General features: G+C 44.2%; 3 protein-coding genes across 6 annotated transcripts; 1 reads left to right on the top strand and 2 right to left on the bottom strand.

Moving 5' to 3' along the window:
- Positions 1–655: 655 nt before the first annotated feature.
- LOC133905174 (vegetative cell wall protein gp1-like) lies at positions 656–2,046 on the top strand. Its single transcript, XM_062346901.1, has 2 exons — positions 656–1,399; positions 1,745–2,046. Exons 1-2 carry the CDS (start codon positions 809–811, stop codon positions 1,835–1,837), a joined length of 684 nt encoding a protein of 227 aa, XP_062202885.1. The 5' UTR covers positions 656–808; the 3' UTR covers positions 1,838–2,046.
- Positions 2,047–15,162: 13,116 nt separating this feature from the next.
- Positions 15,163–17,893, bottom strand: LOC133904303 (probable E3 ubiquitin-protein ligase RHY1A). Its single transcript, XM_062345771.1, has 3 exons — positions 17,663–17,893; positions 15,937–16,142; positions 15,163–15,846 (listed from the first exon to the last, which is right to left on the bottom strand). The coding sequence occupies exons 1-3, from the start codon at positions 17,804–17,806 to the stop codon at positions 15,411–15,413; spliced, it is 786 nt and encodes a 261-aa protein (XP_062201755.1). The 5' UTR covers positions 17,807–17,893; the 3' UTR covers positions 15,163–15,410.
- Positions 17,894–21,827: 3,934 nt separating this feature from the next.
- On the bottom strand, positions 21,828–23,862 carry LOC133905454 (uncharacterized). Of its 4 annotated transcripts, XR_009907613.1 has the most exons (4): positions 23,834–23,862; positions 22,527–23,736; positions 22,068–22,435; positions 21,828–21,997 (listed from the first exon to the last, which is right to left on the bottom strand). XR_009907613.1 is itself a non-coding variant. In XM_062347240.1 (3 exons), the coding sequence occupies exon 2, from the start codon at positions 23,706–23,708 to the stop codon at positions 22,539–22,541; it is 1,170 nt and encodes a 389-aa protein (XP_062203224.1). In that variant the 5' UTR covers positions 23,709–23,736; positions 23,834–23,862; the 3' UTR covers positions 21,828–21,997; positions 22,527–22,538. The 4 variants fall into 4 exon arrangements, 2 of the variants coding, with proteins under 2 accessions (XP_062203224.1, XP_062203225.1); XR_009907612.1 differs by having other exon boundaries at positions 22,068–23,736; XM_062347240.1 differs by lacking the exon at positions 22,068–22,435.
- Between the last annotated feature and the right edge of the window lie 426 nt (positions 23,863–24,288).

Raw genomic sequence — 24,288 nt, 5'->3', positions numbered from 1 at the left:
ACTTTTATAACACCTAACAATTTTTAGTGCCTCAAATAAATTCCTAAAAAACTAAAAAAATTCACTAATATTCTTCTTATGTGATGTAATAATTTTTAAAATTATTTTTAGCCCTAGATTATACGGTGAAAAAGTTATTTTCTTTATAATAATCTATATAAATGGAGAATTTATAAAAGAACTCACTTTTTCATCATATAACATAGTGCCAAAATAATTTTAAAAAATATTACATCACATAAGAAGAATATTAGTGATTTTTTTAGATTTTTAAGAATTTTTTGAGACATTAACAATTATTAGAAGTTATAAAAGTAATCTTTTTTAAGAATTTAATTTAAAATATATAAAAGATTTTTTTAATACAATTAAAATAGGCTGCACATGGATTATGTAACACGTAAAAAAAAGTTATAAGATTTGTGTGTAATAGAAGACTACTGTTTTGAAGAGGACCGAAAGTGAAATTTAACTCAGCAAAGTACTGTTCATGCAAACGGGAGTTAACGACTGTATTCGACATCTATTCATTAAATTTATTATCTACTTATGATTTTTTTAATTACTTATTTAACCTAAATTTTAATGTAAATAAATGATCTCATAGCCTATGCATCCGAAATGTCTTGTAAATTTTTCCACCCAATCTCACTACTCACCAGTCACCAATTCTCACTCGTGAAGTGACTCACAAAGGCAGCACACAAGCTAAAGCCTGCTGCTACTAGTTAAGCAGCTCAGCTTGCTCTCCGCTCTGCTCTTCTCCACAGCCTCTCTCACACTTCCTTCGCTTGTCACTCCAGTCCCCATGGCTCGCCTCCTCCTGCTCCTGCTCCTCGCCGCCGCCGTGGCCGGCACCGCGTCGTCCCAGTCGCCGGCCAGCGCGCCCTACGTCTCCCCCTCCAGCGCCGCCAACTCCCCCACCTCCTCTGCGGCCGCCGCCGCCCCAGGCCCCTCCTCCCCCACGTCGAAGAACCACATCTCCACCTCCCCCGCGGCATCCCCCTCCCACTCCGGCACCAAGCTCACCTCCCCGGCCGCCTCCCCCGCCACCCAGTCCCCTTCCCCGCCGATCCCTCCGCCCACATTGTCTCCCCCCGCGCCGGCCCCCATCAGCTCATCCCAGCCGCCCACATTGCCGCCCCCAGCCACTGCACCAGCGCCTGCACCCGTCAGCGCTCCTTCCACTGCCTCGTCCCCGCCGGTCCCCACGCCGACGTTTCCGCCCCCGGCCCTCTCCCCCGTGCAGTCGTCGTCCCCTCCAGCCCTCGCCCCGGCCCCGGCGAGCAAGAAGCCGAAGAAGAAGCACCTGGCCCCCGTGGAGTCCCCGCTCGCGGCCGCGTCGCCGGCCACCGGCGTCCTCGCTCCCAGCCCCGGCCCCTCCACCGCCGACATGATGGTACGTATTCCCTCCACCACCAGCAACAGAGTACTCACACTAGCCCACTAGACTGCGACGTGTCGGAATCCGAGCCGTCGGATTCCAAATCCCGCGCGGTAAGCCCGATCCAATTCCCTCGCTCGCGCCCGCGGCGCGCGCGGTCACCGAGGCACGCGCGCGGCGCGGGGCCCGCACGCGCCCCGTCTGGATGCTTGCTTCCCGGGCCCCGCGCGTGTCTCTGTTGGGGGAGGACACGTGGAGCCGCCGTAGTGGCTGTTGGATGCCGTATTTTCCTACGTGGTCAACGTACTTTGACTCGCTCTCTCTGACTGACTTGCTTGTGGGGCCGGGCCCGTCTCGCAGAGCGGCGCGGCGCGGAGGTGCGCGACAGCCAGAGGAGGAGCCGCGGCGGTGCTGCTGGCGCTGTGGCTGACGGTGGGCCCGGGCATGGCCTGATGACGACGGTGGGACCTCCTGTCAGTCTGCCAATGTTACTACCATAGCTGCCATTGCCATTGGTGCTGCTGCTGTAGAGAGGGAGAGAGAGAGAGAGAGAGAGAGAGATGCGTCGTCATGCTTGGTGTTGTTTTATATTGGTTGCGGACCTGTGCACTACTGTGTTTTGTTATCACTGCTTTTGCGATGGATTATTTGGTATTGCTGCATATTATTATTTTTTAAATACCGGGACAACTCCTACACACTCATATCATCATATTTAAGCACTCGGATAACGTCTCTGAATATTGGAGATGCAGAGCTTTGTGATGGATGATTTCCTAAAAAGGGATTTTGCATCAATCGCAGCGGAAAAAATATCCTGAAAGTAGGTTATTCAGTCGCGTTTCTGATACGCACAAAACCAATTTGCTTAAAAGTTTGAAGTCGTTGTGAAGGAAAGCTGTACATGTAATCGACGGTCGGTGCCAAGAACAAGGACAAACCCTAGGCACTAAACCAGCCTATGAATCTGCTGGCTAAATGTTATTTGTTAGGGTAGTCGAATCGTAAAGCTCTTGTGAATAAAAAATATATAAATTCTAGAAGCAACTGTTGGGGCTTCGGAATTCGAACTCCAATTAAGTAAGATTTACGGAGTCGCTAGAACAATTATCAGTAGCAGTCTATTCTAGCAGGGCATTATGGCAACTGGAGGAAGACACCCATGGCTGGTTGGTAGACGGAAAACAGGACAGATATTTTCTCTGTCCGTTAGACCGAGGCTTGCTCCATAAATACTCCATAGAATACAATAATAGTTATTTCATTCTATTTCTATTTGACTCTGGATCTAAGAAAATAAGGTAGGATATAGAATAACTGATATCCGTTCGAAGTATTCATATGTTGTATATTAATTATTATAATTTTATTTTAAAATATGATAATATATAGATAGAATATCAAACATCTATAGATAAATAATATTTAATATTTTTATTTTAACATCTCAGCTATTGTTCTCTCTATATTTACCTTGACTGCACCCCTATATTGATTAAAGTGATACGTGAGGGTACAAATAAAATAAAAAAAAAATCATCTATCTAATTAACTGAAAACTTATCGGGCTATGCGTTCTGACCCTGGTTTAAAAGAAAAAATATAAGATATAATATATGATAAAGAAATAAGTATTTGATACTATTTATATCGGATTCTAACTTAAAAAATATTCTAATATGATACATGATAAGCTATCCCATCCCGGGTTGAAGTTACCGACCGGAGCTCGGTTACCGAGCTCCGGCGGTAACCGAAAATTCGCGATAACCGCGGTTACCGGTCAAAAATTCAAAAACATTAGAGAAAATTCATTTGGCAAAATTTGACATTTGGAAAAAAAAATCGCGATTTTAGCCGTTCGGACCGGTTACCGAGCGGTTTTTGCGATTTATCGAGTGGTTTTCTTGAATTTTTCGTATTGTCGGTAACCGCTCGGTTTTCTCGGTAACCGCTAGGTTTTCTCGATTTATTAAGCGGTTTTCTCGATTTTCAGTGACGTTCAACAAAAAAACCCAAAAATTATGTCAATCTTCTAAAATCTATAACTAATTCATCTGAGCTTCAAATCAAGTGAAACAAATTTTTTAGTTTCCTTGTGAAATGATCTACATGATAAAAGTATTTATACTCATAAAAAAAGTTCAAAATTTTCTGGGAGAAATTGCATTTGTTAAACCAAGTTAAATACATAGTTTACTCTTTGCTAATCAAAAATCATGAAACTAATTTTGTTAGTCTTCTTACATGATCCTATGTCTTTTAAAAATACATGAACTCATGAATTAGTTATTGTAACATGTATGATTGTGTAAATGTGTTGTGACTAGATTAATTCATAACTGACCCATCACACCTTAAAAATTAATGAAACCACTTTCATTTCTTATTTATACTATGATTTACATAGGAAAAATAATAGTAGATATGAAAAAGTTAATTACAGTGCTGTTTCTTAACATATTCACTTTATGCTTGTGAACTTTGTAAAAATCATAGAGAAATTAATAAAACTCTAAATAAAGTGAAATTAATTTTAAAGATTCTCTTAAAATACGTTTTACACAAGAAAAATATATGTTTGAATGTTACATTTTTACTTAACATGAGTTAATAACTGAGCCGCACGCTTCAATTTTTTTCTTTTTTTTTAAACTTCCTCTCTATAAAATATGATACAAACGACATTAGTTTTGAAAAAAAAATCACAGAAGATCTTAGAACTGTGTCTAGTTTTCTTTTTAAAAAAATTTGAATTTTTTTATATTTTTTTATTTTTTTTCAAATTTTTGAATTCAAATTTGATTACCGTTTGGTTTTTGAATTCGAACCGGATCAAAAAAGTTGGTAACCGCGATTTTTAGACGGTTATCGACGCATTTGTGAACCGTGATCCCATCCCGTTACACACTACACTGGCTGGTAAAGGAAAAGGGACAAAGCCTGGGCAGCAGCACTCCTTTTGGGGCAGCCGGTAGCCCATGCTGCTACTGCTAGCTAGCACACACAGCCAAGCAAGCTTGGCTTGTTTTACTTGGAATCTTTGAAACCAATACACGGTGTTCAACACAGCTTCAATCCTCCAGCGAAGGATAGACAGTATCTATGGTGAGGACAATCTTTATTTAGATCTCCTTTATCTTTTCGAGAATCAAATCAGTCTTTGCTGACAGTTATTGATACTACCCAGTAGTACAGTACCTACACTCAGGGGCGACGCCAGTAAAATGATATTTTAGTAGTAATTGTCTTATAATGACCATAAATTCACCTCTTAATTTGAATCTTGACCACTATGAAACACAATTTGGCACCACCGTTAACTTGGTTCTAGCTTAGCCACTGCTTGTGTGCAAGTGTAACAGAACTGCATGGAGACTCCTCAAACGTCTGCTTGCTTGCATTTGAGACATTTGCTGGCACAGTGGTAGCTAGTGGTTATTCTATATGCAAACCAATCAAGCAACCATGCATGCGCAAGAAAGAAAGAAAAACTAGAAACGCTCAATGCATCTCATATCTGGATCTATCGATGGATGGAACGGGTGTTTTAATTCGTGACCGAAAAGAAAATCTCATTATCTTTTCTTTTTTATCCTTTCATTTCGACCGTCTTATTTTCTTTTTGATGCTTTCATTCCAACCAGTCTTTTTTACACAGAAGAAACAGCAACACTAGCTCATATCATCATCATCCATTGCAAAGTTCAGCATGAGAGAATTTTCACCAGTCGATTCGCTACCGAGCTATATATCCCCCAACCCCAAGCGGATTTTCAGACGCATCGGATTAAATTTGTGCTATGCAATTCCATAACTAGTTTTTTCAATGATGAGATTCAGGTAAACTGGCTTCTTGAGGCCCTGATAAATTCAGGCTTCTTCCGGTAGGCCTGCCCCCAATTAATCTGAAAACGTGAAAGAACCAAACAAATGACGTCCATAACTGTCAATGCATCCTTGCTGGAACGGATTAAAATTTTGGGAATTTCAGAGGAGAATGAAATATCTAATTCAGGAATTTTATTTTACTGACATTCAAGTTCTAAATAGCATATGATGAAAAATAATCGAATTTTTGTGAATTTTGGTCTTTTCGCCAGTTAACTAAACAAATTGTAAAGGGAAATTGAAATCTCTGCTTGATAAAAGGCGCATGTTAAACCGCTTCAAAAGTTTTAAACTTGTAAGTATCACGACAAAGCAAATAGTGATTGTTACGAACACAAGCAAGCATCATCTAAAATTATTTGCCTAGATCGACTAATGTGAGGCTAAGAAAACCACAACAAAGGCCGGGGAAGCTTTACATGATCATGCATGGCTTTAGCATAAGGGCTTGCCACACTGCACAAGTAATTCCAGCTGCTGGCTTTTGCGAACGGAATATGTTCCTATGGTTGTCTTTGTGTTGGATAAATGAGTGCTTTAGAAAAGAACACCGAAATCTATGCCGTGGCCTCGAGATCAGTCAGATTCACGCATGCATGTACACTGTTGTATGCGAAACGCAAGCCATGCATGCAGGTCCGAATTTTAGGCCATATTTGTTTCCTAATTCTAGCTCTACTTGTACTGTTGCAAGTCAAAAGATATAAGTCAGAACAAACGAAGTTTCAGAGAAGTAGCTCCTAGATAAATTTTTTCAGAAGGCTGTTTCTGAAGAAAATGAACTAAACCTGAAAAACTCGCTGAGAGACATTTTTCTAAGAAATTATGTGTTGAGAAACTAAAATTTATTATAGAAGCTAATAAAATCTATTTTCAAAAGCAATTTTTCAGACAAAACAAAAGCATAGTTTTTCAGAAAAAAACATAAAAGCAAAAGTCCAAATAAATTGGTCCTTAGTTAGGAACATGGTAATCCATATTAACTGAGTGACAGCTATCAAGTCTCTTATAATGCTAACGGTCAGTTGAACACGATCTTACCGCCAAATGTTGCGCAACACTATCCTGCAAAAAATTTACTGAACCAAAGGGGCCCGGAGCCCAGTTTGTCCTTCACTGGGCTCCGCCAGTGGACGTGACATCCTTTTAATAATATCTCATAAGGACGTCCTCCTCCTATGTGCTTTTTGTTAACCTGACAGCTAAATTCAGGGCATCGTACGTGGCATAAAAAAGCTAGCATGACAGATGCAAAACAAGCACGAGTGTTTAATTTCGACTCCTCGTTGATAGTAGCTTCATGTTGCTAACACTCTTCACTCTCCTCTCGTCGTGTCGATACGAAGTACGGAGAGACGCAGCAGCTGGGCTGGCAGGACAGCCGAGACGAGACGGCCGGTGATCTGAAGAATGCGTCTGCAGAACAATGTTGGGGTTGTCGATGGGGACGAAGGGCTCGGCGTGACGAGTCCAGGAGGAGCAGGAGGCGGAGACACGCGTCGTCGGAGTTTCAGAGAAAAGAATGCCTCGTAAAGCGGTCTGTGGCCACCGCCGCCCTTCCGGCCGGTCCCTCCGGCGTCCGCCGGTCGTGGAGTGTTCTGGGTAAGAGAACGCCGCCTCCTGGCGCGCGGAGGGCTCCTCCGATCTATGTACATGCATGCACCTCGACCGGCTCCTTTTCCGGGCCTCCCTCGCCCCTTCGCGCACCGAAGGCGGCGCGTCTGACGCCGATGGCCTCGCCGCGTCGGTGCGCCCTCCACCGTTCGACGCCACCGCTTTTGCGTGATTCAGTTACGTTGTTGACATACGAGTTAAACTTCAAGTAAACCGCAAGCATAAAGACTGCACTGCACCCCGGTGTTCGAAGTGGGGAATTCATCACGCATTAAACAGAGCAATTTAAACATACTATTTTTTATGTACAAGTCGACACGCATGCACTACTGAGGCACCCACATCACACTCACGTCTATATATACCCACCTAAGTGCATTCTAGCGCATGTCTAAATAAAATTGAAAGCATCCACATATGCATGTATTATTTCTCTTGTGATTTAATTAAAAAATGCAAGCACCCGTGCTTGAGTCTATAGGACTCGAACTTGGTGGATATGTTGCACCACAAGAACCCTAATCAACTGAGTCATGCTCAATTCGCTTTAAGTGTGTTGTTTCAGTGGCAAGGGGCTGGCGTCAAGGTTGGTAGTGGTACACCAGTACTAACTACGGAGGTGCGGAAAGTGGGACCGCTGTGGCCATCGTAGACGCCAACATGAAGGTGACCGCCAGCGAGGCCCCCACTGGCTTGGGCTCTGCCGTTGCCATGGGGCGAGTGGGCGATCGGGACACAGGTTAGCCCGGGTGTACAAGGAATACGCGTAGAGACGTATAGAGAGAATTGCATATGAGTGATATGTTGAATAAATTAACTACATGTCGCTTCTCTAGAACAAGATGGTCATTCTGAGAACTTTTCTTTAAGTAATCAATTTTTTGAAATTACACAAATAATACGAGTTTTGAAATAATTGTTGAAATAATCACTTGTCGCGCTATTACAGCGCGAAAATAAGTTACCACGCCACAATAGAGCGAAAATAGGGTTTGTTACACTATGGCAGAGCAACTACACCACGTGTCCCTACTCAGGCTATTACTGCTCTACCACGGCGCGACAACAGTGTGATCGCTTAATGGAAGTGTGACAATATGATGTCACGCTACTGCCGAGCGACAATGGCCTATCTTTTTTTTCTTCCTCTTTTCCATTCTTTGTTGTTTTTTATGCTTCCATTAGTTACTTTGTAAAATAAAAATTGTAAATGAGAACACAAAGGTTGATAGCTCCAGCATTAACATTAGTAGATAAAGTAGGAAAAATACATCATATGTAGGTATAATTGAGTACAAATGTTTGCCTATCTACTCCTAAGGTACAAGTGGCAATATGAACTGACCATATACCCTAACCCTATATGAGGTAACACAAGTATACACATCATTACTAACCTAGCTAACTGTGTAGTGAAACTACATCTAAGGTACATACATGCCTTAGGAAAAGTAGATTACCGAGATACAACATAGTTTGTGCTCCTCGGGGTGCCTTCCCTTGGCTATGGAAGTAGTCACAATTGTGAAATAGTTCTTTAAAGGTGCAGTTGTGAAGGACTCTTTGTGACATCAATAGCCCTCTACCTCGTCCATATGCTATAGGTCCTAGTATAATTGTATGCCGCATGTGCATTTCGGGGGACATGGCATGTTTCCTCAAGTTTCTTCATGTTTTGTGCACCAATTGGCCTCCAAAGCCTAGAACTTCAGTTTCAGTGCTTCTGCCCTTCAGCGTCGCATTTCTTCGGCCTCCTGATAACCATAAGTGATGTTCTTGAACTCTTCATCATCAGCGTAGTGGAAGAATTTGCACTTGCGCCCTTTGATCTAGTGTAACATAAGAAAATAATTAGTGGTATGGATATAAGTCATACTTGACTATGATGGAAAGAAGACTAACCCTGTAAACGAAGTCGCAGGTTCGACCCCCGAATGCAAGCTCTCGGATGTGGGTGCTCCGCAAAAAAAAAAAAAGTGGTTTGCAAATGACTCTGTGATGTCGTCCACCAACAATTGGACTCCCTCACAAAGCCAACTCGCCATACTGTTCACATCCTAGTGTATCTTCCACCCTTGGTCCACATACACATAGAGGAAGAAATGTTAGGAATAAGAGTATTTTGAACATTATGAACAACATGTGCAAGGAAACTACACATACCACAATGTGCAAGAAAACTCTAGCTTGCCCTAGGTAGAGGTCAGAGACACTAGCCTGGTAGGTCTTTGGTGGATCCTAGACGTGGAGGAGATTAGCGCAAGTGAACGACGTGTATCACTGCAAATGCAGCTGGTACATGAAGAGGTCGTAAGGCGTGTCCTCCTAGATAACCTCTTACAGTGCATCCTCCCACTAAGTTAGCTAGATGTTCATCTTGGCAATCAAATCTGAGAGGCTCTTTTGTGTCCCCTTCATCGAGAACTTGCATGTGAGTTGAAGTTAGGAAAGGGCAATAAACATAGTGCATCTACATATATGGGGCTTCTAACTTATGTGTGCACGCTAAGGAGTGACACGATCTCTGAACTGTACCAGGAACTCCTATCAACAACCGAACTACCTCATCATACGGTGTTAGGTGTAGTCCTAAACGAAGATGTTGAACACCAGCTTCTTCCTCGTCAACTAGAGTGGATTGTCCCTATACCAAAGAGTCGAGATCTTGAGGTCCCCGATGCGCTTAGACACTAGCTCATGATTGTACAGCTTCCCAACCACTTGCTCCACCTTCACGTGGTCCAACACCTCTGTGAAAGACTCGTATACGAAGTGCACCTACACTCTTGCCCACTGAGGCTGCAAAAGTGGAGGAAATATGAGTCTATGAAACATGGAACTATGCAATAGATCTTGTAGTTCATACCCATCTGCGTCTCCAAAGTGACCCCATTTTGGGCCTATCGATATCGCCATTACCGTGCATCTTCGAGGTGTAGTGCTGAGGCTGGACAAGAGGCCAACCAACCTAAAAATGATCAAAGAACCACAACTAAAGTAGTAGAGGCATTCCCTGCAAGATCGACACTTTTGCTGACTTCACACAGGAACCTCTGCCAAGTCAGAGTCTGCGATAGCTCGAGCATATGCTATCCATCGGGCATATACTGTGTTGCCATGGGTCATAGAGAACATCACCCAACTTGACAACCACAACAAGTAGGCCTCTAGGTGTCAAGCAACATGGTACTCCGTAGGTTGTGTCTCCATCCTTTCAGCATACATGTTCGCATAAATATCGTTAGTGCGCTATGTAAACTTGGGTAAAATTAGCGGACCGCAACAAATTTACAAACCTTGAATTGCTCCAACCACCACTTGGTGGGTCTGTACCTCTGGTTCTCTCGTATGGACAAGAGGCCTCCCGTCAGCACATGAGGTAGCACTCCGGCAAACCTGTTGACCAAGTCATGTTGCCAACTGACAGAAGTGACTAAGGGATCAATCGCTGCACCAGCAATCTGCAAACCAGTTAGCATCGAGATGTCCTACAAGGTGATAGCCATCTCCCCCAACGGTATGTGGAATGTGGCGTCTTTGGCCTCCATCGGTCCACCAAAACAGATAGAAGAGAATGGTCAAATAGAAACCACTGTGATCGCTCCATGTGATGATCCTCGCCACCCTCAATCTCATCTACGCCATGTTGTGCACCTGCATCCTCATCAATGGCATGTATCATCTTTACAAGATGAAGAAGTGTAGCATGCGCTAATCTGCAATTGCATAAATTGATTACTTTACATTGAAATGAAAAACATTGCATGGAATAGCAAAAATTGATTCTAGAATTTGTATATGATCATATGTACCAACACACATCGAGCTACCAAGCCTTGGCAAGAGCATGGCTGGACAACAGAAGAAACTCCACGATTGCAACAAGAGGCAACCCACGCAACCCTTTGATGACCCAATTGTAAACCTCAGTTATGTTCATATGACGTTGTACCTTCAAAACAAAGTTAAAGAAAAGTTAGTACACATATAATCGATTTGCTGATGGAAGCATTGATTGACAATTTATTATACGCACCTTGCATAGCTAGTGTGATATTACAAGGTCACTTCTCCTTTGGCCCTGCCTCTATCCAGTGTGAGAAACATTTGATGTTCCTTGACAACCTTCTTTTGAAAGTTGAACAAACAAGATTTTTGAGGGGAGGTCGTCTCTCAGGTGGGATGTCACCCACCTGAACTTGTTTTTTGTTTCGCTCCCCTACATTGTTCCTCTTGTTCTTATCCAATTCTTTCCACAACATATTGAATTTGCGTGTTTGGTTTTTCTTGCATAACCTCTTGAATAGGTATTAATGCCTTGTTCCTGAATTGCTTGTAGAATTCGCTCCCATATGTCCCATGCACCACCTGATCTACATGCCCGGTCATGGGAATGGCTCGTTTGGGCTTTGTTTCGGACTCTTTATAGCATACAAGATCCCTTTTATGATGGTCATGTGTGATGCAAACATTAGGCCGGTCACCAACCACCACGCACTTCATATGCCTGAAAAGCCATAGCCATCTCATCATATTCTCATTCTCAACAAATGCAGAGGCAATGTGAAGCATCTGGTTGTTTGAATTAACACTGACTGTCATGAAAGTCCGCCCCCTTATAGTTTCATGTCAAGAATGCACCATCCACACAAAACAAAGGGCGACAGTGGCAGAATGCTTGAATGAATGGACCTAAAGTAAGGAAAGCCCTACAAAAGATCATAGATTCACTATTGTCTTGTTCTCTCTCCTTGAAAGTGGTGTATGTGCTAAGGTTGTTTTCCTTTAGAACCACAAGCACACGAGGTAGGTTGCAATATGAAGCCTCAAAGATACCAAACTCTTCTCCAAGGCCTTCTACTTCGTCTGCCAAACCTTTAGATAATTGATCATGTCCTTGAACTGTTTTAAGATTCCTTGCACAATGTATGAAGACTCCATATCCTGCTTCTCAACGATCTCATTGGACATTGCATTTACAATTAGTGCAGAAGTGAGGTTACATTACATTGCAAGTTCATTTTCTAGCTTGCAACTATGCTCATCACTCTTGATGCTCTCAATGAGTGGCATACTTGGGCTTGTATGCGTGACATGAAATTGACATCCCTGAGTTTTGTACTTCACAGTGTGCTTTTCTTGCCTTGAGCAAGAAACTCAAAACTCCCTCTGTGATGACAACGCCCATAGCTTCATTGCGTCCTACAATTTAGACTGATTTGGGAACACTTGATTAAGACGGACCCTATTTCAACCATACTTTCAAGGGGAATTATGGCTCTCCATAACATCCATTATCCCTCTTTTTACCCCTATTCCATTCATCGGGCACGGGATCTTTGCAACTTACTACAACGTTAGAACACTTCTCATACCATCTTCCCCCTCCTTCACCTCTTCCTTTCCCCTCTCCCCCATTTACAGACTCCTCCAAAACTTATTCCTCATTCATCAAGTTGTGGTCCACTAAATCCAGCAGAACAACAATAGCTTAATTTTCCTCCCATCCATCAACCTGACTCTTTTCTTCTATTAGTCTCGTTATGTTGGCCTACCCACATCACTATCGTTACACACTTCTCTTAGACACGGCTATACTAGCATAATAAACTCAACCCCATGTCACCTACACCACTCCAACTATTTAACCCATTTGTCTATCCAATACACATGCTTTAACTCCTAAACAACCGGATCTAACGAACAAGTCCACAAGTATTGCACCCTAACAGAGTAAATCTAGGGTTCTAGCGAAAAATGTTGGGTGAACCATTTTATCATATCCTTCATCCTTGTACCCTCGGGGTTCAAGTGCCCAATCAAGACTGAAAATTGCTCAAGTCAACACTTGTAATACCAAAGCAATATCATTAACCTTAATCACCAACAATTATGAATTGTATATCTATTAAAACAAAATTCAACAATAAACAGTACATCTAATTCTGACTCTAACGTAAATTCTTACCCTAACCTACCCCTAAATTCTATCCTTAACTCTGAGATTATAACCTTATATAACCTACATCTATCCCTAGATCTAAGGTGGCTAACCTACCATATTTCCATCAAATCAAATTCTAGAACGCAAAAAGATACATATCTTCTTCCTCATCCTCTTCCCTCCTCCCTCTTCTCCCTTCTTCCCTCTTTCTCCTCTCTCCTCCTCCACCTAGCCTCCCTCAGTCCCTCTCCTCCTCATGGCCTCTCTCTCTCTCTCTCTCTCTCTCTCTCTCTCTCTCTCTCTCTCGTGACTGAGCGTGACTGAGCATGCCAGTCTTCCTCTTTCTCGTGGCATCATCGGCCAAACAAATGGCCAAGGAGAGAGGAGGGTGGCAATGCTCGAGTTAAATCCGACCTGTTGTCACGCTACCGTGCCATGACAATAGGGCATGTCACGCTATGTTAGAGCAATGATTGGTTCCCAAAGCACGGTATAGAGATATTATTATTGTCATGCTACCATGGCGCAGTAAGAGTTATTGTGGTACCACAAAGAGACAAAGACACGTGTCCCCTATGAGCCTAATGCACGCTACCGTAGGGCGAAAACCCCTATTTTCGCACTCCATCAGAGTGATTTCTTGTTTTCACGTTACAGTAGCGCGACAAAGGATTAGTTCTGATTTTTTAAAACATGTATTATTCATGCAATTCCCAAAAAAATGATTATTTAAAAAAATCGTCATTCTGACCTGGACAAGCGGGCTTTGCTCACTTAATCCATCGGCTACTAATGTTGTGTCTAAATTCCATCTCTACTGAGAGAGACATGCATAAAGGAACAGAAGAATCACTGCTGCTCTTCAGACCATCTTGCAGTGCTCAGCTAAATTGGGTATGCAAGTCTACATTGCAGACACGGCACCGGGGACAGATATATAACAGAACATGACGATCGATGACAAGCTTCCATGCAACGGCGGACAGCTTATTGCTGCTCACTCCAAGTGAAATGACCTAATGGAGGCCCTTCGCTAAATTAGCATCAGGCTCACTTGTGCTTTGCAATGTGCGCCGTGTTGCTTCTTCATGGCATCCTAAACAACTTCTAACTTGGAGGCAAAACTTTGTTGATTCACAACACGATAAGTCCACAAAGTTTTTGCTCGTCCCCGACCCTTAGCTTCTGAAATGAACCTATGTAGTAGCACCCAGTTCGATTCTTGGTTGCAAACCATGATTGGCAGAGTGAGGATAGCATGGCAGATCCTAGAAGGATCCATATTAAGGTATAAACTGAGATGATCATGTTGACGGTCACTTCCTATAGCAGATCAATCACTCCCCTCCTCCCTTCATGTTGATACAAACAAAGAGAATGGGGTGACAGCTGAGGACAGTGATGAACTGAAGATTGCGTCTGCGGAACTTGGAGCGTCTCGTGCAGCAAGGTTGAGGTCGGCGACGGAGAAGAAGGCCACCAGCCATGCCGGCGTTATCCTCGTCCACCGGTTTCGTTCGTCGTGGCTCGGCAACAAGTGGGCTGGGCTAGTTTGGTGGGCGGCATCTCGGCCTAGCGATGCTCCCGATCGCCTTCGTCAGCCAGGATCCCGCCGCTCGTACTCCATCCGGTGGCCGGTAAATGAAATACCGACCAGGCGACCACCACCCCAGGCGCACCTCTCGCCGCGGCCACAGCCATTCCGCTCGCCGCCCGACCATCCCCGCACGGGCAGCACGGCATCAGTGTGTATAGAGCGCGCCATCCCGTCGGAGGTGGATGGTTCCTGGTGAGAGAACACGGTGGCGACGCCGCGCGGACGGCTCCTCCGACCCGATCGATGTTCCTGGCTGGGCCTCGCCGCGCCGGGCAGCGCGCACACAGATGGCGCGTCTGGTGCTCACGCCTCACGGCCTCGCCGGCTCTTGGCGAGAAACTTGAGCTGAAAAGCAAGTGGAAGCACTGCGCCAATGATGTCAGTGAGTGGAATTCACTCGTCAACGGCGCAAGGGGTGGTGTTTCCGAAGCGAGTATAAGCGAGTGATAACGATGTAGAATTGCAGGCAGCTTCGTCAAAACCAGGTGATCCTTGTGACCAGGACAGGAGAGCGTTCCTTTTTTTTTCCTTTCTTTTTTCAAGATTATCAGGACAGGAGAGCTTCGCTCACTGAATTCGTCAGCTATTGATGCTACCGAATTCCATCTGTCTGTCATGAGAGATGCTCTGCTTGCAATAAGAGTCAGAAGGGACGATGCACCACCGAACAGAACAAACTAACTTGCAGTGCTCAGCTAAACGATAGCTAGCCAGCATGACGAGCACAACCTCCCACGGAATGATAGCTAGCCAGCTTACTGCTTTTCTCATCGTATCGTATGCACAGTTCATGATACCAGCATCCAGTTACAGCAGCCAGTGAGTTCAAGGCACAAAACACATGAGAATATGAGATGCATGCTAATTGCTGAAGCCGAGCTAAAGGAAAACACAGTTTTGCAAGTAGAGGTAAGCAGTGACACGGTCGAGTATTAGAGAGGTCATGTAGCGTTGGACTTGGTGGTTATTCTCGTTCGGTTTCAGTCTGGTGTTAGGAGCACGCTGGCCCTGCAGTAGGGGCAGTCGCCGCGGGATCGCAGCCACCGCTCCAGGCAGGCCGAGTGGAAGACGTGCTTGCAGCGCAGCTGGATGATCCCGTCTGCGTCGCCGCATCGCTCGAGGCATATAGAGCACTCGGCTGAAGGCTCTGCGTGTTCGCCTTCACCTGCTCCTCCTCTGCGGGCTGACTGTTGCAGCTCAGGGACGGGTTTGGGAAGCAGTGCGACCGGCGCACGCTTACCTGCATCGCCGAGAGGATCCCCCGCGCTTTCTTCAACCTTGCAGGCGGTGGTGGATACACCGGGCTGGAAGCAGCTGGTTAGACTACCCAGTATGCTGTCTGCAGAGGTGGAGACGCCGAGGTCAGCAGGGCGAGTTGATTCAGCCCAAATTGTTTCCGAGGGCCATGTCTTTCGCCTGCAACAACGGGAGAACATGTGCAAATGTAGATTCAGTATATGTCAGATTATGTGAAGGAAGAACAGCATGCTAAGAATCGATGCGGACCTTCTTCCCGATAAGTCCACACTGTTAAGTCTCTGAAGGAGCCTTTCCCTAGCCTGCTGGACAGCATCAGGAAGACGGCCATGGTCTGATACACTGCGGTTTAGTCTTGCGCTGGAGGACACGCCCCCTACATGCTCTGTTATGTTTCCAGCCGATCCCGCAGACTTAGCAGCGTCTCTTTGGTTCCCTGGAACAAGTTCCTGGCCCTGGTTATACATAATGGATGTTAGAAACAATGCGTAATCACTGAAGAAGACTTGATAGTATCTTTGTCGACAAGGAAATAAGACTGCACTAGTCTGTTCCTTGAAAATGACAATGTTGAATGGTTGGTAGATTGCAGCCAAGGAAGGGTACTTTAATCTCCAGTAGGCATAGTGCCCACACGTGATTATTGGTTACTGTCTTACTGAGCATCACTACAAAACTAAAGCATTGCAAAGAAAAACTCAATTTTGTATGGGAAAAAGTGGCCATTTGATGATAAGCAGGGGAGATGCAACACAATCAGCTGATTTTCCCAAGGGTCCTATAGGGACAAACACTTCCTCTGCTAATACCTAGAGCTGACTTAAAAACAATATTTGCAAGATAATGGGAAATCTAGTTAGTATTTTGGAAGAAAAGGATGGAACAAGACAAAAGTTTGTCACAATGGAACCGACGATACAAATCGTAGCCTCGTTCACAAATGAACATAAATGAAACGGAAAAAAAATACACAATAATGCAGGCCCACTTAAAGTTTTGGCCTATTATTTTGAACTAAAGCCTGCAACTCATCAATGTCAGAAATTAGCTGTTGGGGAGAACTATCATTGTCATGCAGTCATGGCTCTACCTTAGATTAGTGGAATAGCCCTTTTTGGGGAAAATATTCTGGTATACGCTGCCTGCTTGATAATAGTATGATTCTTACTAAAATACACTTTACAGCAAACTCTGCCTAGTTTGAAGAATACTATGATACTTACTTTCAGGCACTACTGAATATTCCAGAATACTGGTAAATTCCTCAATGTTTCTGAGGAAACAGGAGATAACGTCTTCGGTTAAAAAATATACTACTCATCGACAACCGAATTACTGCGAAACAATTCCTCGATTTAGCGTGATCCAAACATTTAGGTAAACGAAAAAGAAGGGCATACTACGGAGCGCAGATGAGCCAATGTTGTAGACCATGTTCATCTCTCTCAACTAACTTTGACCACACAGACTGCATGATTCAACTTGGGCCTACATATTAGTCCTATACAAGCTCAGGATTTCCAGTAGCCATCTGCATCTATCAGCAGCTCAGGACAAATCTCCACCAGGTGACAATCAACCCCCTTGCCCCACAGAATAAAACATGAACTTTGACACATCTTGCTCTGGATTAGCAACCGAATTAGAATTGCCCATGAAACCCGTCCTATTTTCTTCCTAGATAAATCGCTACTTCATCCAATTCTCCAATCTCAAAATCACAATCTTTTTTATCAGTTACGCATACACGCTGCACCTCACCAAAATCCAATCTTTCGGATTCACGTAGCCACCAAGAACACTAATCCACACCATGCTCCAAGTTCTAAATACGCTGAAGTTCAAATCTGAAGAAAACTGAAGAATTCCCGGTTCTTCACTCAAGAAAACGTAAAAGAGCGCATCTTTAGCCGAGAAACGGCAGGAAACCAAAGAAGAAGAAACAGCAGTGGCTTCTTGGGAGTTGGGACCTCACCGGCTTGTGGTGGGAGGAGAGGGAGCTGCGGCGGCGAAGGTCGCGGCAGGGCCGGCGGCGGGGGTCGGGGGGCTCCGGCTCCGGCTCTGGCGTCGCCGACGAGGGGCGGCGCTGGAAGTAGAGAAGCTTGGAGGCGATCGGCATGCAAGAGGCGAACGGGGGTGACAGGAGCTGTGGAAAATTCTTACAGCTCCACCTTTTATTCCTCTCTCTCCCTGCCTGTCTGCCATTTCTGTCACTTATAGTGGCACCACCGCATCAGTCGGTCAGATCATTCTTTGTGCCCTTCCTGAGATTCTGGGGTCAATCTTGTCAGAATTTTTCCTGTTACAAACTCAGAGAAATTTTTGTGCGTGTTTGCACCGTCCGATTAAAGTATGGATGAAAGCAACATCACTTAGCTGCTTGTTTTTGTAGAAGTTAACATCTTTCGTCAGTCTACTTCCATGCAAAGCACCGGTTATTGCCACATGGTGTCGTCATAGGAATTCTGCAGCGGTTTCGTAAACTTTAGTATGAATGCCATTGAAATCCTACAAAATTCGTGTTAGAAGCCGAACTTATTTCCGTACGAACACTCATACTACAAACTAGCTTTGCCTGAATCCCTCAAGATTTAAAGCATTTATCCAAGCCGCTTTCGCTCCTGAATTTCTCAGAATCCAAAGCTTTGCCTGGTCACTATTTGCCCAAACAGGATAGAATTTCTAGATGCCGAGCCTACTGGCTTTTGTCCACATCATTCAAAGATCAGTGCGCCGAGCGAGTGAACGTCGCTTTTCTCCGGAAAGGGTCCTAATTGTTTGGTTTAGTAATAAAGATGTTGTAATTATGGCGTCTCAAGCAAAGATGAGAATGTTAATTTAGGGTGTTTTTAGGTAAAGTATGCCAGATGTCCCGCCCAAACATGCCCACCTTGCGTAATTGTCAAGTGAGATCGCAGTATCGAGTATAATGGTAAAATAATGTCATGGAGACAAATGAACCAGGGTTTGTGAAATGGACAGTTTTGTTTTACCGTGATTTCGCATCGAATTTAAAATTTACCACGATGGGCGCAAGAATGTGACGCAGTTGGATTATCGGATGCAGCTCGAGAGTTTTGAGTTGTATGCTTTTCTGATTCCGACATAAATCGTCATCCCCCAGGAGCTAATTACAGTCAACTCTCAAGTGGGTTTGGTGGTCCGCTAGTTAAGGTGGCAATGGAGGGCCCACCAGCCACTGACACGGTGTGCCCCTAGTGGTGTGCACGTGGCGGTGTGTGGGCCCCATGCTGGTCTCGGGAGTTGAGCCCGCCCGATCCAACGTCGCACCTCAGGCCTTCTGCATAGAAAGAGATCTTCTGTTTAACTGTATCATAATGTGGTTATTAACATAGGAATCATTTTTTAGTATACCTATCATTTTGCTCTACATATGTGCACACGTTATCTGGCGACTGCTTCTTTATGGTTTTCGTGGTCTCGTGAAGCCTTCGGTTAATTATGTCTGTCTCTTGAGTTACTTCCGATTAAGTTGTACTGGCAGTCGTTATATTAAGGTCGTCTTCGAGTCTGTAGTCACACTCATCAAAGACGGAGCAAAGTAAACATTAGAAATAAAAGCAAAAAATATGGGATAACAGTTTAGCATTGATTTTTGGATTGTTTATATATCTCAGATCATCATTGACTTATTAGCCTCAGCATACATGCGTGTATGATTACTCATCATCGGCTTCGGCCTCAAACGATATATGTAAAACGGGAGATAAAGGTTAGGGGCATGATGTTTCATATAGCTACAACCGGTATTACTCAGGAGCCCCCCCCCCCTCTCCACCACACACACACCCACCCACCTCAGCTCTAGCATCATAGGTGACGACCTCAACTTTGTAGATGTGTTATGTAATAATGTTTTGTTGTCTGTGGTGAAATAATTGAAAATATCTCTATGATATGTTTGTTATTTTTACCTAAGATATATTTGCACACTACAATATTTTTTTTGAGTGATATATGCTATCTTAATAGTAGTACATATGTTTGAAGCAGACAGAGGGGACTATTTTTTTTTTATTCATACAGTGATCTTGCTTTTCTCTCTCTCTCTTTTCGACTCAGTGTTCTTCAAATTTAAACCTCCTTTCTCTGAAAAGCCGTTTCTCAATTTTCCTGACGCAACCATGTTGAATTTGGGCATAAAGGAAGATCAATTTTCTTGTCGTATCTTCAAATACAATACTTCTATTTACTCTATAATGAGTCTACAAATAAAGCAATGGAATAATGAGTCTACAAATAAAAACGGTGTTGTTAGTGTAAAAAAAAACAAATCAGGATAAGGGTAAATTAGTCAATTGCATTGTCATTCCTCTCTCGAGAAACATAATCAAGTTAGCTAGTCAGACAATTTTTATAGGTGATTCTAATACACCAGCGAAACGTTTTTAGAAGATTTTAGTTCCCTACTTAATTGAAGATCCTTTCGCTCTGTAACTTGGAGTGTGAGTTCGTCGGAGGGCAATGGCCATGCCATATGTGCGCTGAGAAATATTTGGATCTCGGTTACAATTTTCTTGCGCATGCTGAGCAAGCACGGAATCTCATTGATCGTCTCGTCATGATGAGAAGAAGAGAACGTAGAATCCAGATGAAGAAACAGAAACAGAACAAACATCTCTCGTCGAAGCGAATCCAGCTCGTCCTGTCCTGCTCAATCTCCACACGCATACAGTGTGAATTAGGCAGGCAAGTGGCTGTGGTGCTGGTGTGCAACTCTCGGCACTGCTTGGAAGATAGATCAACATCTACTGTGTACTTTATCTGATACAATATGTTTTATAATCACCATAAGATAAATAAGATACGTGTTGATATCTCAGATAGTTTATTGTGTTTTACACAACAACCATCCTCAAATTAGGAGAGAGTCCTCCTAATATTTAGAAGCAATACAATTTGAAAATATTATACAGAAACTCTAAGTACTGACACGCCTTCTAACCCGACTATATGAGAAGAGAGGTACATCCAAAAGCAGTCGGCAGAGGAGGAGGGAGAGAGGAAGAGATTGAGCTGAAGGAAGTGAGAAGTTGGATAAGCAGTACAAAGCAAATATGTTCATATAAGAGCATAAACAATTAATTGAGATCCACAATAGAGTCATGTCACGATTAGATTTAGAATACAAGAGAACTCGTCGAGATCCTTAAGATGAGATAAGGACATCCAATGTAATTATCTTATCATGATAATAATCAAGACAAAATATAACGTAAGACTATTATTTAAAAAAATCTAAACATATATAAAATATCATGTCATTCTCTTTGATACCCATGATTAATAACTAAATATCCTTACTTTTTAAAAAAAAAACTGTATAATTGATTTTAACTATCATCGATAACACCCATGAGAAAAGATGGAAGGAGGGAGCGGAAGCGGCGGCATCAACGATGAAGCGGTGCCATGGCTTGCATGTGGACGCGGTGCGGATGCGGCTGACGTGAGAGTCGATGCGCTCGAGGATGTGACCTAGGATGTATTTGAACTTGAAGACACAGCAAAATTACAGAAGAAATGTACTATAATCCTAACGGCCTTAGTTTGAAATGGAATGTGTGATGATCTCATCAACTATAGCGTGTAATTTTGAACTAGATTTTCTAGGATGAACTCAGCTTCGAGAAAAAAAATAAATTAATGTAGGTGGTAGGATTGTACACTGACGTCCTCACGGACTGAGGTAGCAAGTGCATGCTTGTGATGGTGGAACGATCGATGAATTCGACCGGTTTCTACTGAAGTTCTCCAAAATTACTGTGTAAATACCGCAGTTACTGTCGAGGACCGGTTTTCAGAGGTAAAATGAATTTATGAACCCTGCCGGCGAGATCCGGAGACCGTGCGCGTCTCTGCAGATGAGCATTCACCAGCAAGCCCCTAGTGCAGCAAGTTCTTCCGGCAATCCTTAGGTGCCTTCTGTTCTTCCTCTCAAAACAGACATTCTTCAGATGTTCAGACTCAATAGCAACATAAAACTGAAACAATTTTTTCCACCGGGCAGGCGGGCTGCTCTCCTACCCAATCCGTTCAAAAAAAATCATTTTTTTCAAGATAGTCAGGATTGCCACCCCCACCCCCATTCGATTAACCAAACAGAGTACTACTACAGAGGTTCAATACATCAGGTAAATGATCAAGGGATGAAACCCTGTAGCAAGTTCAGGTTCAGATACCATTCTTACGCCAATATTTACGAAACTCTCAGACAGCGAGCGAAGGCGCAACAAAATTCGTCGATCCTGCTCCCAGTCGTCTCTTGTTGACCAAACGCTTGGGTTCTCTGCAAAATTGACCAGTGAGCGAGTTATCCAGACCTAAAGACAGCAGCCAATCCAACTGCAACCAAGTACCTTTCAGTTGTAACCATGAACTGAATAACTGATGCACATTCGTCGGCACAGCTCTAAACCCAAAAGCACACTTCACTACGTTACTACATTCTACACAGATCTGCCAATGGGACAAGTAGAAAACAGATGGTATATGGTTTTATCTGCCAAGCAAAACATGCATTTTCCCCTTGCCACCCTCTCCTTGCAAGATTAACATTAGTGAGAATACTGTTATTTAGAAAGATTATCTATAAATTGGTAGCTGAGCTTTCAAATTCCTGTACAATGACTTAACTGTAAAACCCTTATTGCTAGTTGTTAGCTTTACGAAGCCATAACAAAAGTTCCACCCCACGTCAATCTTCTAAACCAGATACTGCCCCATCCTTCATCGGAGACGATGAATCATAAATAGAAATAAATACCTTGCCTTTGCTAATTAAAACCATAAAATCACTGAAGCGTATGTATATATACCAGTGCTGTGCATCATCTATCAAAGCAGGTGTGCAGAGCAGGTGGCCATGGGAGCTCACACTGAAAAACCATATCGCCCATGTCCGCCGACGCGGGTGCCACCTCCACTGTCTCGAGGTCGACAGAGAAGGGCCATGGTGCTCCAAGACATGGCGACAGGATAACAAATCCTGCACCCCTCGTCAAAATGTTCAGGGGATGGCTGAAGAAGAATGGCTGGTACCCTGGCAGGCCGTGGGTTGCCTCAGACAGCAGGACCCTCTTCACCAGCACCCACTCGTCGCTGTCGAGCCTTGCGAACACCTTCATGTCGTTGTCAAACAAAGTGAAGATGCGTGGCTTACCATCACGGCCGTCAGTGATGAAGAAGTTATGACTCCATGTGTGGAAATCCCAATTCTCAATGGCCGGCAACATGGAGGAGGAGAACTCGCTGGTGCTTCCGTCAAGCATGACCAGTGTCCTGCCTTCGGCATGGAAGTACCAAGAGCCCCCGGCACGGCCCAAGAGACGCGTGAGCTCGAGCCTTGGCATGATGTGGTCGATGGTCTTGTTGCTCCACAAGCAGCCCGACTCGCCGCCTGCCGTGAACACAGCGGCGTGTGTGACACCATTGCGGTAGAGCATCCATAACATCCTGAAGTTGGACAGACCGATGCGACCGCCTGCCTGGTCGGCGTCGCCGTCGACGAGGAAGGATGCCCAGAAGTGACAACTTTCGTCGAAGTCTGCCGGTGGAGAGACCCTCTTGTAGCGCCGCGTCAGGGGCTCGCAGATGACCCTGTCCGGGAAGTCGAAGGGAACGTTAGCGTCGCCCGCACGATCCATGAGCAGGAGGCTGCCGCGGCTATCCACAACGGTCCAAGACTCGGCGCCGTCCGGGAGGAAATCGAGGGAGAAGTGGCTAGCGTCCATCGATGGCGACGAGGGGAGAAACAACGGGCCGGTGCGGCCGCTTGTTGTTGGCGCTACTCCTATTCCCATCAGTAAATAGGGCAAGGGGGAGTAGTTGCGGTAGTCGCCGGCGACGGCAGGCGCGTGGAGGGAGCGGAAGCGGCAGAGGAAGGCGGCGTCGGCGATGACGCGGCGCCATCGCTTGCACACCGCCGCGGTGCGGATGAGGGAGACGTGCGAATCGATCCGCTCGAGGATGAGGCCGAGGATGTCTCCGTCCACGTCCATGGGTGGCTAGCAAGCTCCGCGCAAAACCCTAGCAAAATCGGGAGGGATTTAGTGAAGAGGATTTCAGAACACCCCTTCCCTTTTTGCTTTGGCTCTTCCACAGGTAGAGCAATCAAAGATGTTACCTTGAGAAGGAGGCGCACCGGCGCCGGTAGAGGAGCCGCCGCGCCCGCCGACAGGGTTGGAGTCGGGGAGGGGAGCAAGAGGATAAGCGCGGCCGCAGCCCGTCAGCAAAAAGAACGGCCCACCAACCAAAGGGTCAAGGCCCAAGAGGGGCAGTTTTTTTCTTTTTCTTTTTTCAAATCCAATTACTAATTTGTTGTTTTTCATGGATTTAAGATCTTGTGTCTTTTACATGCATTCCACAATTTGAAAAAAATGATTAAAAGTTTTACAAATGTTAATTCAACAATTTGAAAAAACAAGTTCAACATTTTTGTGTGGAAATGTTGAAATAGTATGTTCAAAATGTTGAGGTAGTATATTAAAAAATGTTGATTTTTTTTTAAATAATTAAAAATATATTTAAATTGGATCTCATTTTGTTATTAATTCTAAAAAACACAAAAGGATTCAAAAA

Source organism: Phragmites australis, chromosome 22 (assembly GCF_958298935.1).
Source record: "Phragmites australis chromosome 22, lpPhrAust1.1, whole genome shotgun sequence".
Lineage (NCBI taxonomy): Eukaryota > Viridiplantae > Streptophyta > Magnoliopsida > Poales > Poaceae > Phragmites > Phragmites australis.
This window is presented reverse-complemented; position numbering and strand designations above follow the sequence as displayed.